The following is a 14268-nucleotide window of genomic DNA, read 5'->3' as shown; positions in this document are numbered from 1 at the left end:
TTGGACTTTTGGACTTTGTGGCATCTAAGTCCCTTTCATCTCTAACTCTATGATCTTATGATCTTCCTACCTTCTATCCTTTCCATCCTGTTTCAATCTATAACCGTGCCCAGTTACCCCAATAGCCACACCTCTGAATACTTTGCTTCTTAATCCTATTTCCCCCTACTCTCATCCCATCTCTTTGATTTTCCATCTTATTCATGCCTTTCTCCTTTTTGTTCTGCCTCCTGCCCTGGGCTTTCCTCTAGTCTCATTCTACTCAATCCTTCCTCCCTTTCCTTTACCTCTTCAAGTTGTCTTCATCTTTTAAGAACTCAGGACCCATCTTTTCCATGAAGCCCTCCTTAACTATTCTCCTTCCTGTCTTCTCAAAATTTTCATTGCAAGGATTCAGGACTGCAGTGCCCATTCCTTCAGTATTCACTTATCCCTTTTTTATGAGTGTGACTCAATATTGTATTCCTCCCTCTATGCCTAATTAGATTCCTTAATGTGAGAAATAATTTTTGAAATTTCCTTTATCACCCACAAGTGCCTAGAATAGGTCAAATATAGAGCAGATGCTCAAATGACAGACGTTTTTATAATACCCCAACATTTGTAAAACATACCCCCTTGTGAGGTAGGCAATGTAATGATCATTATTCCCATTTTTATGAGTGAGGAAGTTAGATTTAGAGAGGTCAGGTGGTTTGTCCAGTGTCAGGTACTCATGTTATAGGAATGAGAATCTAAGATCTTCCCTGCTCCTTGGCCCTTTGAGAGGCTTAAGTGACTCTGATAACCTTCCTTGATTTGAAAATATACTCTGCCTCCTAATAGGCTGAACGTGGTCACATGGAGCCTGTGGCATGAGGCTTGTTTTTCAGGAATGCCCACACCTTGGTGCTTTGTGATTGGGCAGTGGGTCAAGAGGGCTGTGACACTCTCTGATCCAGGAGAAGGCTATATATACCCTGATGTTAGGTTTTGTTTTGGCTCACCTTGAGAAGTGTTGTGTGATTTGGCCAGATGAGACTCTGGGCAGGCATCGAGCCCCCCGGCTTTGAAAACCCAGATGTTGGTGCTTCCCTCTCTGGTAACTGACTAGGTATGGATGTAATGGTCAGACAGTTAGAAGCCTGTCTGCTGATCTGTTTCTCTGTCTTATAACTTCTGCTGGTAACTTGTTTGTATTCTCTGAATTTTGAGGAGCTGACTTTTTCCCCCGAACTAGGTAAATGACACATGTTTGATTAAAGCAAAATTGTTAACCCATTTTGAGTTGCTTTCCTTTAGAAAAGCAGATCTAAGAACCTGTGCTGGCAGCCATCCTGGGGATGCTAGGGTGCTTGCTGCTGCAGGTCATTATTGCCTGATTGATTATTTTTGTTGTTAGTTACAGAAAGATTAATATCTCAGTGAGAACAAATTTCCTACACTAAAACTGATGATTTTAGTCATAGCTAGAAACTAAGTATGCTATTTGGTGGCTGGATGTGAAGAATTACAAGCTTTTGGAAAAGAGGAGGCTGTTTCCTGAAGTCATAAAGGTCAATAAGTGCCTGGTAGATGCCTCACACTTATTAAACTCTCTTAAAGAGTACTACTGTCATTTCTTCAAACTATGCCTCCTGAAACACCAAAAATTGTTGTATAGCAAACCCTGGTGATGAGGAACCAAAGCAAAATAAGCAGGCTTAAAAATTCAGTTAGTGCTTAGTTCGGTCCATAAGATACTGAATACCTTCAATTTGCTGGAATTTTTTGCTGATGTGCCTGAATGGGAGGGGCTTTTTTTTTTTTAAAGTTTTTATTTTCACACCTGTAATCAATCTCTAAATGCACATGATGCTATTACAAATGTCTTTTGAGACAAAGCTTCATTTGAAACACTTGTACTTCAGTCACAACTCAGGGAGAGATCATACCAAAAGAATCAAAGGACCATAGATTTAGAGCTGAAAGGATCCTAGAAATCATTGAGTTCACCTACCTCAATTTACAGGTGAGGAAACGGAGGCACTGGGAGGCTAAGTGATTTGCTCAGTGATAGACAGATAGTAAGTTCTGAGGCAGGATTTGAATTTAGGGTTTCCTAACTCAAAGTCCAACACTCAATTCTCCTTCTCTTCCCTCTTCCATCCTTTACACCTCAAACACGGACACTCTTAAAGATTTCAAAGCAGAGAACTGGTGCCAAAATACCATTGCCTTCCCTTCCAATCACTGTCTGAGGGTTCCTAAAAGAGGAACATTTGTAGCACACACTAGAGATGGGATCTTTCCTGTACAGAACAGAAAGCTGCTGGTCACAAACCTGGAAATTTGCATGACTCCACCCCCACTGCCTCCCTCCCAGCTCCTTGTCCTTCCCCTCCTTTGCCGGACCTCAGTCTTCTGGACAGAATATCTTTCATTGCTATTGTTTTTTTTTTTTTTTTTGCTTTTTTGGAGGGCAGTTGGGGTTAAGTGACTTGCCCAAAGTCACATGGCTAGTAAGTGTGTCAAGTGTCTGAGGCCGGATTTGAACTCAGGTACTCCTGACTCCAGGGCCAGTGCTCTATTCACTGCGCCACCTAGCTGCCCCCAGAATATCTTTTAATTAATCTCTGTTGAATGTAGAAATCTGTGCACAGCTTTTGTCCTTTTCATTTCCTGGCAGAGATGAAGACATGGTATCATTTATCAAGGGATCTCTTTGCTGCCAAACACAACTCTAATAGCACTAATTCAGTCTGCCATGCCTTTAATGTAGTTAACAGATACATGGCGGAAAAGAACACCACCTCAGTGTTCCACACAGGCACAAGGAAAGCAAACATCAAGCAGTGCCTGGTGTTGGACGCTTCTTTCCAAAATATGTGTGCTAAAACAAACAATTACAACAAAAAAACTTGGGTGAGAATTTGAGCTGAACACAATTTCAAAGTTAAAAAGTGAACACTGCATATCCCATAGGAAGCATTCATATTTCTATCTGTCTGCAAAAAGTCTGCTAACCGCTTCAAGATATAAGAAAACATACTCATATTCTAATCTGAACTTCCTCTCCAGCTCCCTTACTGTCTCTCCTCTCCTTTCTTCTCCTCTCCTCCCCTCCCTTTCATACTCTCCTCTGTATGGATTAGAGAGGGGAGACTTGAGGTATGGGAACCAATTAGTGGGCTATTCCAATAGTGAAGGGGAAGGTGATGAGGGTATGAAATAGAAGGGCAGCTGTCTGCACAAAGATAAGAAACAGATAAAGGAGACATTTTGGGAAGAATAAGTTACAAAATTAGGCAACTGGTTATATGCATGTGGTGAGAAAGTGAAGAATCAAAGATAATAGTCAAGCAGCAAATCTAGTGACTACAAGGATGGTGCACTCAACAGAAATAGTGAATTTAGGAAGATATGCAGGTTTTGTTGAAAAGATAACCAATTTTGTTTAGATCTGTTAGTTTGACATGTTTACAGGAGATCCAGAGACTAGGATTGATCTTACAGATTTAGGAGTCATGCACAAAGATGTGAAAATTGTCTGTTGGAGAGCAAGAGAGTATCCTTTAGCAAAACAAGCTTTCTATGTCATGTTACTACTTAGGGCAAAGTGAGCAGGAGAAGGGTGAGACAGAGAGTTTCACTCTCCATTCCCTGGTTTGTGTTGATCTCTCTTCCTAATACACTTCTGTCCCTGATATCAAGCAGAACATCTCCTAAGTGAACATGTGGGAACTCACCTCAGTTGCTCCAACTTGCTGTTCTGACTTCCCAAGGCCATAGACAGATGATTTATTTCCCCTTCTTCCAAGAAATTTCCCCTCAGATCTAGGTCTCTCAGGCTCTTATTGCTACTGAGAGCAGAGAAGAGATTCTGGTAACATGCAGAGGTAAGATGACAAGATGCCAAACTGTAGGAGAAAAAAATTATCGGAGGGAAAGTGGTTCAGTTTTCTGTGATTAACTCACTTCCTGCCTTTCTCTGGGCAATGATAAAAACACACTGAATTTATGATCACCATCCTTTGTCATCTCCTTTTCAGTGGAAAGAACTTTCTTTAAAAAATGGTCAGTCTTAAAGATAGTGGAGTAAGGGCAGGGACTCGTCTAAGTTCTCCCCTAATTCCATGCAAATACCTTTAAAAAGTGACTCTAAACAAATTATAGAGCAGCACTACCCACACAAAGATGGAATGAAACAAATTTCCAGCCCAAATAAATTTGGAAGGTCAGCAGGTAAGGTCCATTGCAACTGGGTGGGAAAGGAGCATAATCCAGCACAAGCCATAGCAGCACAGCCCTTGCCCCAGAAAACCAGGAGCAGGCCTTGGGAGGGACTGGATCACCAGCAGCAGAAGCTACTGCTGCTGCCTTCAGAGCTCTTGGCCTACAGAAGGCAAAGGGGTCAAATAGTCAGATGATTACAGGAATTTCTTTGCTAGGATTGGGGGCATGACTTTATTGCTCTGCCCATACTTGGATCCAGGTTGCAGTCCTGGGTGGCTTTCTCAGGGGGAGGAGGAACAGTAGCACAGCAGAGCTTATGGCCACAGTAAAGGGTGTGGGGGGACTCCTCACTATTCCAGGGCAGAAAAGAGTGCTTGTGTTTGCTCACAGACCAGAGGAAAGGCCAGGAGAGTAGGAAACACATTTCCTTAGAAATTCACAGGTTCCCAAAGTGGATGATACTACCCCCTGGGGAGTACTGGAATGACCAAGGAGTGGGGAAAGTGGCCTCAGGTGCAACTGTTTAGTATTAAATAAAAATAAGGGGGCAGTGGAAGCATAAGGAAAAAAGAGAAGAAAATTTAAAAAACCATTCGTACATGCTTCATCTATTGTGTAACAGAATTAAAGACATAATGATTATATTATTTTCCAAATAAAAACACAAAATGGAAGTTATAACCAATCAGTGGTCATCTGCCAACAGTCTTAACAAGCAAGTGTTGGTAGGCAAGCATGTCACACATTGTTGGGGAGTCCAGCATGAAGCAGCAGGAATATATGCATGTAGTGACTTATTTACAATATGATACTATATGATTACATGACATAATATTGTGCCATCAAAATTTCGATGCAGGGAAAAACCCACAATTTTACATTAAATCATTATATTTAAGATGCATCATTTAAAAAATTTATTTTTTTGAATGATACAAATTTCACCAAAAAACATTAAAGGGTTTACGAAAAGGTAGATTCCTGGGGCAAGGGGGAGGCACTGAATATTTTTTTCAGAAGAGGACAGTAGGGCAAATAGGTTTGGGAACGTCTACCTTAGATCATACCACTTAGAAGAAGTAAAAACTTACAGGTTTTTATAGAAGTATCTATAAAAACATTTACACAAGATCGGTGAAGCTTGGGACAGTGTGCCCTCCACCTTGGAAGCTGAACCATACTTTAGCAAAGAGTTAAAAAGTGAAGTAATAGGCTGGGGAAGTGAGTAAACAACTGAAAAAAAATAAAAACCTCTGACTATATAAAGTTACAATGGTGACAAGGAAAATCAAAACACACACTCAGAAAAACAAAGTCAAAGCTCCTACATTGAAAGGAAAATATGAAATGCCCTTGAAAGAGCTCAAAATTTTTTGAAAATCAAGAAAAAAAAGTAGAGGAAAAATTGGGAAGAGAATTGAGAGTGACACAAGAAAATCACGAAAAACAAGTAAACAGCTTGGTAATGGAGAGAAAAAAAAAAAACTGGAGAAAATAACACCTTAAAAACAGACTTGGTCAAATGGGAAAAGAGGTCCAAAAAGTGAATGAGGAGAGAAATGCCTTAAAAAAGCAGAGCTAACCAAATGGAAAAGGAGATCCAAAAGCTCACTCAAGAAAATTATCCCTTAAAAATTAGAATGGAACAAATAGAAGCTAATGTCTTTATGAGAAATCAACAAAACAATAAAATTAAACCAAAAGGATGAAAAAACAGGAAACAAGGTAAAATATCTCACTGGAAAAACAATTACCCCGGAAAACAGATCCAAGAGAAATAATTTTTAAATGATAGGACTACCTGAAATCACAATTTAAAAAAGAGTCTAGATATCATCTTTATCAAGGAGGGGCAGGTAGGTGGCACAGTAAGCAGATAAATGGACCTGAAAATAGAAGAACCTGAGTTCAAATCTAGCCTCAGACACCTAACACTTACTAGCTGTGTGACCATGGGGCAAGTCACTTAATTCCTTGCCTCCCCTTCCCCAAAAAAACAAAGAAAAAAGAAATTATCAAGGAAAATTGCCCTGATATTCTAGAACCAGAGGATAAAATCGAAATAAAAAGAATCCACCAATCATGTCTTGAAAGAGATCCCAAAATCAAAATGGTCAGGAATAGCATAGCCAAATTCCAGAGTTCCCAGGTCAAGGAGAAAAACTGCAAACAGCCAGAAAGAAACAATTCAACTATCTTTGATCAACAATCAAAATAACACAAGATTTAGCAATTTCTACACTAAATGATCAGAGGTTTGGAATATGATATTATGGAGAACAAAGGAGGTAGGACTACAACCAAGAATCACCTACCCAGCAATATAATACTGCAAGGGGAAAAATTGACATTTAATGAGATAGAAGAATTTCAAGTATTCTTAAGAAAAGGTCAGAGCTGAATAGAAAATTTGACTTTCAAATGCAAGACTCAAGAGAAGCACAAAAAGGTAAACAGGAAGACAAATCATAAGGGACTTTTAAAACTGTTACACTCCTACATGGGAAGATGATATTTGTAACTTATAAGACCTTTCTCATTATTAGGGTCATTAAAAGGAGTATATATAGACAGAGGGCACAGGTGTGAGTTGCATATGAAAGGATGATATCTAAAAAATAAAATTAAGGGGTGAGAGAGGAATGTACTGGGACAAAGAAAAAGAGAGAGGTAGAATGGTGTAAATTATTTCACATAAAAGAGGGAAGACAAAACTTTTACAGTGGATGGGAAGAACGGGGAATTGATGGGGAGTTAGTGAACCTTACTCTTATCAGGATTGGCTCAAAGAATAACATACACACTCAATTGGGTATAGAAATCTATCTTACCCTACAGTAAAGTAGGGAGAAAGAGACTAAGATAGAAGGTGATAGAAGGGATGGGCAGATTGGTAAAAGGGGTAGTCAGAAGGAAAACCCTTTTGATGAGGGACAGGGTGAAAGGAGAGAGAGAATAGAATAGAAAGAGTGGGTGAAGGATAGGGGGGAATACAATTAGGAATAGTAATTATGAAAAAATCTAGAAGCAAGTTTTTCTTGCTTCATTTCTCAAACATGTAAAGAACTGAATCAAATTTATAAAAATGAGAGTCATTCTCCAATTGATATATGATCAGTTTTCAGATGAAATAATAAAAACTATTTAGAGATATATGAAAAAAATATTCTAACTCTATTTATTAGAGAAATTAAATTAGCAAATTAAAACAATTCCGAGGTACAACCTCATAACTATTAGATTGGCTAATAGGACAGGAAAGGTAAATGACGAATGTTGGAGGTAATGTGGGAAAAATGTGCCTTTAATGCACTGCTTGTGGAGTTCTGAAGTGATTCAGCCACTCTATAGAGCAATTTGGAACTATGCCCAAAGGGCTATAAAACCATGGATACACTTTGCCCTTACAATACCACTACTACGTCTGTAACACAAAAGAAATTTTTTAAAAAGCAAAAAGGAAAAGGAAAGGGACCTATATGTACAAACATATTTATAGCAGCTCTTTTCTGGGGGAAAGGATTAGAAATTGAGGAGGTGCCCATTAATTGGAGAATTGCTAAACAAGTTGTGGCATGTGATTATGATGGAATACTATACTATAATATAGGAAAGGCTGATCATAATACTTTCAGAGAAACCTTGAAAGAGTTATATGAGCTGATGCATAGTAAAACGTACTATCTACAAAGTAACAGCAGTATTGTAGAATGATTAGCTGTGAATGCCTTAGCAATTCTCAATAATACAACTATCCAACACAGCTTTGAAGGACTTATAAAGAAAAAGGCTATCCATTCCGAGAGGAAGAATTGATGATGTCTGAATGCAGATTGAAATAACTTTTTTTTTACTTTATTGTTCTTAATGGTTTTTTTGTCTGTTTCTTTTATAACATGACTATTATGGAAGTGTTTTGCAAGACTACACATGAATAAACAATATCAAATTGCTTGCCTTCTCATTGAGGGATGTGGAGGTAGGGAGAGAGGGAGGAAGAGAATCTGGAACTCAAAGCTGTAAAAATGAATGTTAAAAATAGTTTTTCCTTTTAGAACCAGAGGGCAAAATAGAAATTGAAAGAATTCACTGATCACTTCTTGAAAAAGATCCCAAAAAGAAAACTCTTAGGAATGTTATAACCAAATTCCATAGTCCCCAGCTCAAGGAGAAAATGTTACAACCAGCCAAGATCATAGAATTTGAATATTGTGGAAACACAATCAGGATAACACAAGATCTAGCACCTTCTACATTAAAGAATTGAAGCGTTTGGAATACAATATTCTGGAGGTCAAAGGAGCTAGGATTAAAACCAAAAATCACCTACCCAGCAAAACTGAGCATAATGTTTCAGGAGAAAATATGGTCATTCAACAAAATAGAGGACTTTCAAGCATTCTTGATGGAAAAAGTAGAGTTGAATAGAAAATTTGACAATCAAATACAAGAAGCAAGAGAAGCATGAGAAGGTAAACAGGGAAAAGAAATCATAAGGAAATTATTAAATTATTTACATTTGTACATGGAAAAACTTCTCAGTATGAGGATAGTTGAAGGGAATATAAATGTATATAGATACACACACACACACATATATATATACACATACATATGTTTATATGGGAGGGTATATGTGCATATAAATACATTTGTGAGTGTGTGTATATGTGTGCATGTATACATAGCCAGGGCACAGGATCAGTTGAATAGGAAGGGATATTTAAAAAATAAAATTAAAAGGTGAGAGAGCAATATAACGAGAGAAGATTGGGAGAGACAGAATTAGGTAAATTATTTCATATAAAAGAGGCAAGAGAAAAATGTTACAATGGAGGGGAAGAACAGGAAGGCAAAAGGGAATGGGTCAACCTTACTCTCATTGAATTTGGCTTAAGGAGGGAATAACATACACACTAACTTGGGTATCTTACCCTACAGTAAAGTTGGGGGGAAGGGGATAAGAGGGGGGATGATAGAAGGGAGGTCAAATTGGGGTATAAGGTAGTTAAAAGCACACACTTTTGAAAAGGGACAGGGTCAAAGTAGAAAATAGAATGAAAGGGGGGTGGGATAGGATGGAGGGAAATATAGTCAGTCTTTTACAATATATCCCCTATGGAAATATTTTGTGTAACTACACATGTACAACCTATATTAATTGCTTATCTTCCCAGTAAGGGTGGGTGATAAGGGAAGAAGGGAAAAAATATGGAATTCAAAGTTTTAAAATCAAATGTTTTTAAAAAATTATTATTATTTTTATTTTTCACATGCAACTGGGAAATAAGATATATGTGCACTGCGGTATGGAGATCCATCTTGCCCTACTGGAAAACTGGATTGGGAACAGGGGAGGATATAGGAGAGAGCAGACTGGGGGAGGGGATATTCAGTGGGATCACTGTTTTGGGGTGGTGGGTAGGGGAAAGATGGGGAGAAAAATGTGTAACTCAAAATCTTGTGGAAATGAATGTTGTAAACTAAAAATAAACAAAAAAAATTAAAAAAAGAAATAGAACTTGTGAAGCCCATAATTTGTGAAACCCAGAACTTGAACCCCTGTTGCTGATGCAACAGGAAGGGGCAGAAGAGGAAGGAACTCAATGACCATATAAGTAGAAGCCCAAGCTGGGAAAAAGCAGAACTGAGAAGAGAACACCTGTGGTAGCAGAGCTGAGAAGGAGAAAACTTGTGGTATCCCAGCACTCTGTTTGTCTGTGTTAATTTTTATTTGTAATACTTTATACAGAAGCCCTGTGACCTTACTGGAAGCCCTCAAAGAGGATTTTCTGGTTGTCTGTTTACAGAAGTCCTGGAGGAGGGTTCGAAGGTCCTGGGACTTTATTGATGATTTGTGGTGACCTCTTGGACCCTGTTTGTGGGTCTTTGTTGATTTCATGGGCATATACTGAATTGATGATGGTGCTGGCAATGTTTATGAATGTTGTTTTGGTTTTGTTAAGCTTTGTTTTCCCAGGAACAGAAACTGTGAAGGACTTGAGGTGGACTGGCCACTGTGAGCTTCAATATGGAATGGGAACTGGATGAGGAACTGGACAAGTGGCTGGACTCGAAGCTATAAGCTACCTACCTTTAAACCCAAGTGATAGTTGCGTAGATTCAGGTAGGACCTGGGATCATGGAAGAGGAACCATGGAATCTGAGAGCCAGCCTCAAGTCAAGATGAAAAGACCTCTCCTAGGGCGGCTAGGTGGTGCAGTGAGTAAAGCGCTGGCCCAGGAGTCAGAAGGATCCGAGTTTGGTTCCGGCGTAAGACACTTAACACCCGCACAAAAATAAACTAGCTGTGTAACCTTGGCCAAGTTACTTAATCCCAATTGCCCTCCAAAAGGGAAAAAAAAAAAAAGAAAAGAAAAGACCTCTCCTTGGGTACTTAGTGCTGACTGAGAAGATCATGATTTACTGTGGCCTAGGGATGGGAGAACTTTATACTTTATAAGTTGTACCTCTTAAGGATGATTAAGTTAAGGATGACTGGAAACTAATCTCCAATTAAGAACAAAGAAGACTTTTTGACTGATAGAATAAGACAATGTGACCTGGGGTGGAGAACTTTGACCTTTGTGTATTGTGTCCCTTAAGGAGGCTTGCTCCTTAAGGATGATTGAGTTAAGGACTTGCTGAATGATATCTTTTAAACTTTAAAACTATGTGGCCACTTTAAACTATGCGGCCACTTTAGTGATAAGGTTTTATGTTATAACATTGTGAATGCTGTACTTTGGCTTCTGTGAATGTTTTGCTTTACTTTACTGCTGAATAAATAGAGAATTCACTATAAAAAATAGTTTTTCCATGTAACTGGAAAAAATAAAATACTAAATAAATAAATAAAAGTAAAAAATTGGTCAGTCTCTTCCAGAAAATGACATTTATAGACATCAAATTATACTATAAGACAAGAATCATCAAAACAACTTAGTACCAGTTTAAAAAAAAAATTTTTAAAGTATGCCAAAAGACTAGATTGAATAAGAAAGAATTAGAAAGAACAAAACTCAATTAGTCTTCAACAAACACGAGATCATAAATTACTCATGGAAGAACTTCCTAAAGAAAAAAAAATTCTGTAAGAGCTAGAAAGCATTTTGGTGGAAATTAAGTTTAGATTAACATTTACAACATATGCCATAATTAGCCCAAAATCTACATGTGGACTGAATGTTGTAGGTCATAATGTGAAAAAAAAAGGAAAAGAGAAGAGCATTAGATCAGGAACATTAGACAATTATGAGTGGAAAGAATTCATAGACAGCGCCTACAACAAAAGACAAAAGGGCTCATATACATTACATGAAACTGAAAACTTTTTTAAATCTTAAAAATTTCAAAGTAGAGAAATGGCGCTACAATTTATGTTTACTTCCCTTCCAATCATTGCCGCAGAGTTCCTAAAAGAGAAGAATTAGTAGTACACCTATGAATGGGATCTTTCCTGTACAAAAACTGAAAGCTGCTAGACAGAAATTTGGAAATTTGCATGACTCCACCCCTGCTGCCTCTCTCAGAGCTCCTTTTCTTCTGCCAGGCAGGACCTCAGTTAATTCAACAGAATATCCTTTAGCCTATCTTAGTTGGATATAGAAATCTGTGGACAAGTTTTTTTTTTTCATTTTTTTTCCTGCCAGAGTTGAAGTTACTATAGTATCATCTATCAAGGGATGTCTTTGCTGGCAAACACAACGCTAAGAGAACTAATTCAGTCTGGCATGCCTTTAGTGGGGTTAACATATAAATGGTGGAAAGAACACCAAATTAGGTTCCATAGGCACAAGGAAAGGCAAAATCCAGCAGTACCTGCTGTTGGACCCTCTGTTCCAAAATTCTGTGTCCCCAAACAAAAGTTCACATGAGAATCTAGGCTGGACACATGTCCACAACTGAAAAGGGAACACTAGATATCCCAAAAGAAGGATCCCTAGTTCTATCTGGATGCAGAAATCCTAGTAAAGGCTACAACATATAAGAAAACATACTCACAAGAAAAAGCTCCATGCCCCAGGAAAGTGCTTATTGCAGAAATCTGCACTCAGCTTGAGAATATCTACTTTGATTTCTTGGATGTTAATCAGTGCCTGTGTTACAAACTCAGGATCCTGAGTCTCACATAAAGGAGAAGACCATTCTGAGAAATTAGTATTAGAAAACCAGGATTGTTTATGATCTCTGTTGGTTTCTCCCTAAACCCACTGCAGAGATTGTGGCTGGATTTTGAGTGAAATTCTACACCTGAGTTCCCTCTCCATGTCCCTTCCTGTCTCTTCTCTCCTCTCTCATCCTCTCCTCTCTACCCCTCCATTCTGTTCCCCTCCCCTCCTTCTTCCCCTCTCTTCTCTACCTTCCCCTTGCTTCTCTCCCTTTGGATGGATTAGATAGGGGAAAGAAGTGAGTTATGGAAATCAGTTAGTGGGCTACTGCAATAGTGAAGATGAAAAGTGATGAGGGTATGAACTTGAAGGTGAGTCATGAGAACAGAGATAAGAAAGAAAATAAAGGAAATTATCTGGAGGAAGAAATTATATTATTTGGTAAGTGATTATGTATATGGGGTGAGGAACTGAGGAATCAAGGATAAGAGTAAAGATATAAACATGAGTAACTACAATGATGGTAACCCAAACAGAAATAGGGAAATTAGGAAGAGATGTGGATTTTCTTAAAAAGATAACCACTTCTGTTTAGACATATTGACCCTGCTAACAGGATATCTAAAGAGTAGGAATGATAATAAAGATTTAGGAGCCATGCCTATAGATGTGATTATTGGCTATTAGAGAGAAAGGAAGTATTCTTTAGCAAACCAACCTCTCCCTGTCATGTTCCTCCTTAGGGCACAGTGAGAGGGAGAAGGTTATTAGACTGTGAACCCTGAACCTGGATTAGGCACACAGTTTCCACTCTCCATTCCTTGGTTCATGTTGCTCTCTCCTCCTAATGCACTCCTGTTCCTGATGCCAAGCAGAACATGAACAAAGGGAACATGTGGGAACTCACCTCAGTTTCTCCAACCTACACTTCTGATCTTCCAAGGCCACACACAGAAGTTTCATTGCCTCTTCCTCAATAACATTTAGACTCAGATCTAGGTCTTTCAGACTCTCATTGATACTGAGAGCAAGGAAGAGATTTAGGGAACATGTAGGTGAAAGAAAACAATGCCGCAAACTGTGGGAGAAAATGTAATCAGAGAGAAAGTGGTCAATTCATTTTTAGTGATTAAGTCACTTCCCTTCTTTCTCTGGACAATGCTACAAACTCATTCACTTTATGATGATCACCATCCTCTGTCATCTGCTATTCAGTGGAATGAATGTAGTTTCTTTAAAAATTATCAGTCTCTTCAAGAGAAAAGCATTTATAAACCTCAAATTACATCATAGGGCAAGAAAGATTAAAAGTATTTAATACTAGATAAGAAAATGGAAAAGTTTATCAACAGACCAGATTGAATAAAAAAGAATCTGAAACAAGTAAAAGAGGGGCGGCCAGGTAGCACAGCGAGTAAGAGCACCGACTCCAGTGTTGGGATGACCTGGAGATCGAATCCCGGGCTCAGACACTTAGCACCCACCCAGAAACACCTGGCCATGTAACCTTTAGCAAGTTACTTAACCCCAATTGCTTAGGGGTGGCCAAGTGGCTCAGAGAGTAAGAGCACCGGCACCAGTGTGGTGATGACCTGGATCAAATCGGGCTCAGATACTCAGCACCACACCCAGAAATAACTGGCCGTGTAACCTTGAGCAAGGTACTTAAGACCTTTACTTTAAAAAAAAAAGAAAAAGAAACAAGTAAAGGCAATAATTATTATTCATCAGACATGAGAAAATAAATTACACATGGAAAAAGTTCCTATGTAAAAAAAACATATTGGAAAAACTGGATAGCACTCAGGCAGAAATTAGATTTATATCAATATTCACAACATATATCATTATTAGCTCAAAATGTACAAGTGACCTGAATACTGAAGGTCACAAAGTTTAAAAAAAATGAGAGAAGATAAGAATCAGATCAGGAACCTTAGACATTTATGAAAAGCAGAGAATT

General features: G+C 38.4%; 1 protein-coding gene across 1 annotated transcript in view; it reads right to left on the bottom strand.

Annotated features, from left to right (window-relative positions):
- Positions 1–14268, bottom strand: part of LOC138143471 (NACHT, LRR and PYD domains-containing protein 12-like) — a 71940-nt gene that overhangs the window by 19409 nt on the left and 38263 nt on the right. The window contains exons 8-9 of the mRNA XM_069064743.1: positions 13213–13383; positions 3708–3878 (exon numbers count right to left, since the gene is read on the bottom strand). Of these exons, the coding sequence (XP_068920844.1) occupies positions 3708–3878; positions 13213–13383 (342 nt within the window). The remainder of the gene's footprint in view (positions 1–3707; positions 3879–13212; positions 13384–14268) is intronic.

The sequence above is a fragment of the Petaurus breviceps genome, unplaced genomic scaffold (assembly GCF_028583685.1).
Source record: "Petaurus breviceps papuanus isolate PSGF00001 unplaced genomic scaffold, PetGlider_PUasm1.0 90639, whole genome shotgun sequence".
NCBI classification, from domain to species: Eukaryota; Metazoa; Chordata; class Mammalia; order Diprotodontia; family Petauridae; genus Petaurus; species Petaurus breviceps.
Note: the sequence above shows the minus strand (reverse complement) of the source record. Positions and strands in the feature narration are given on the sequence as shown.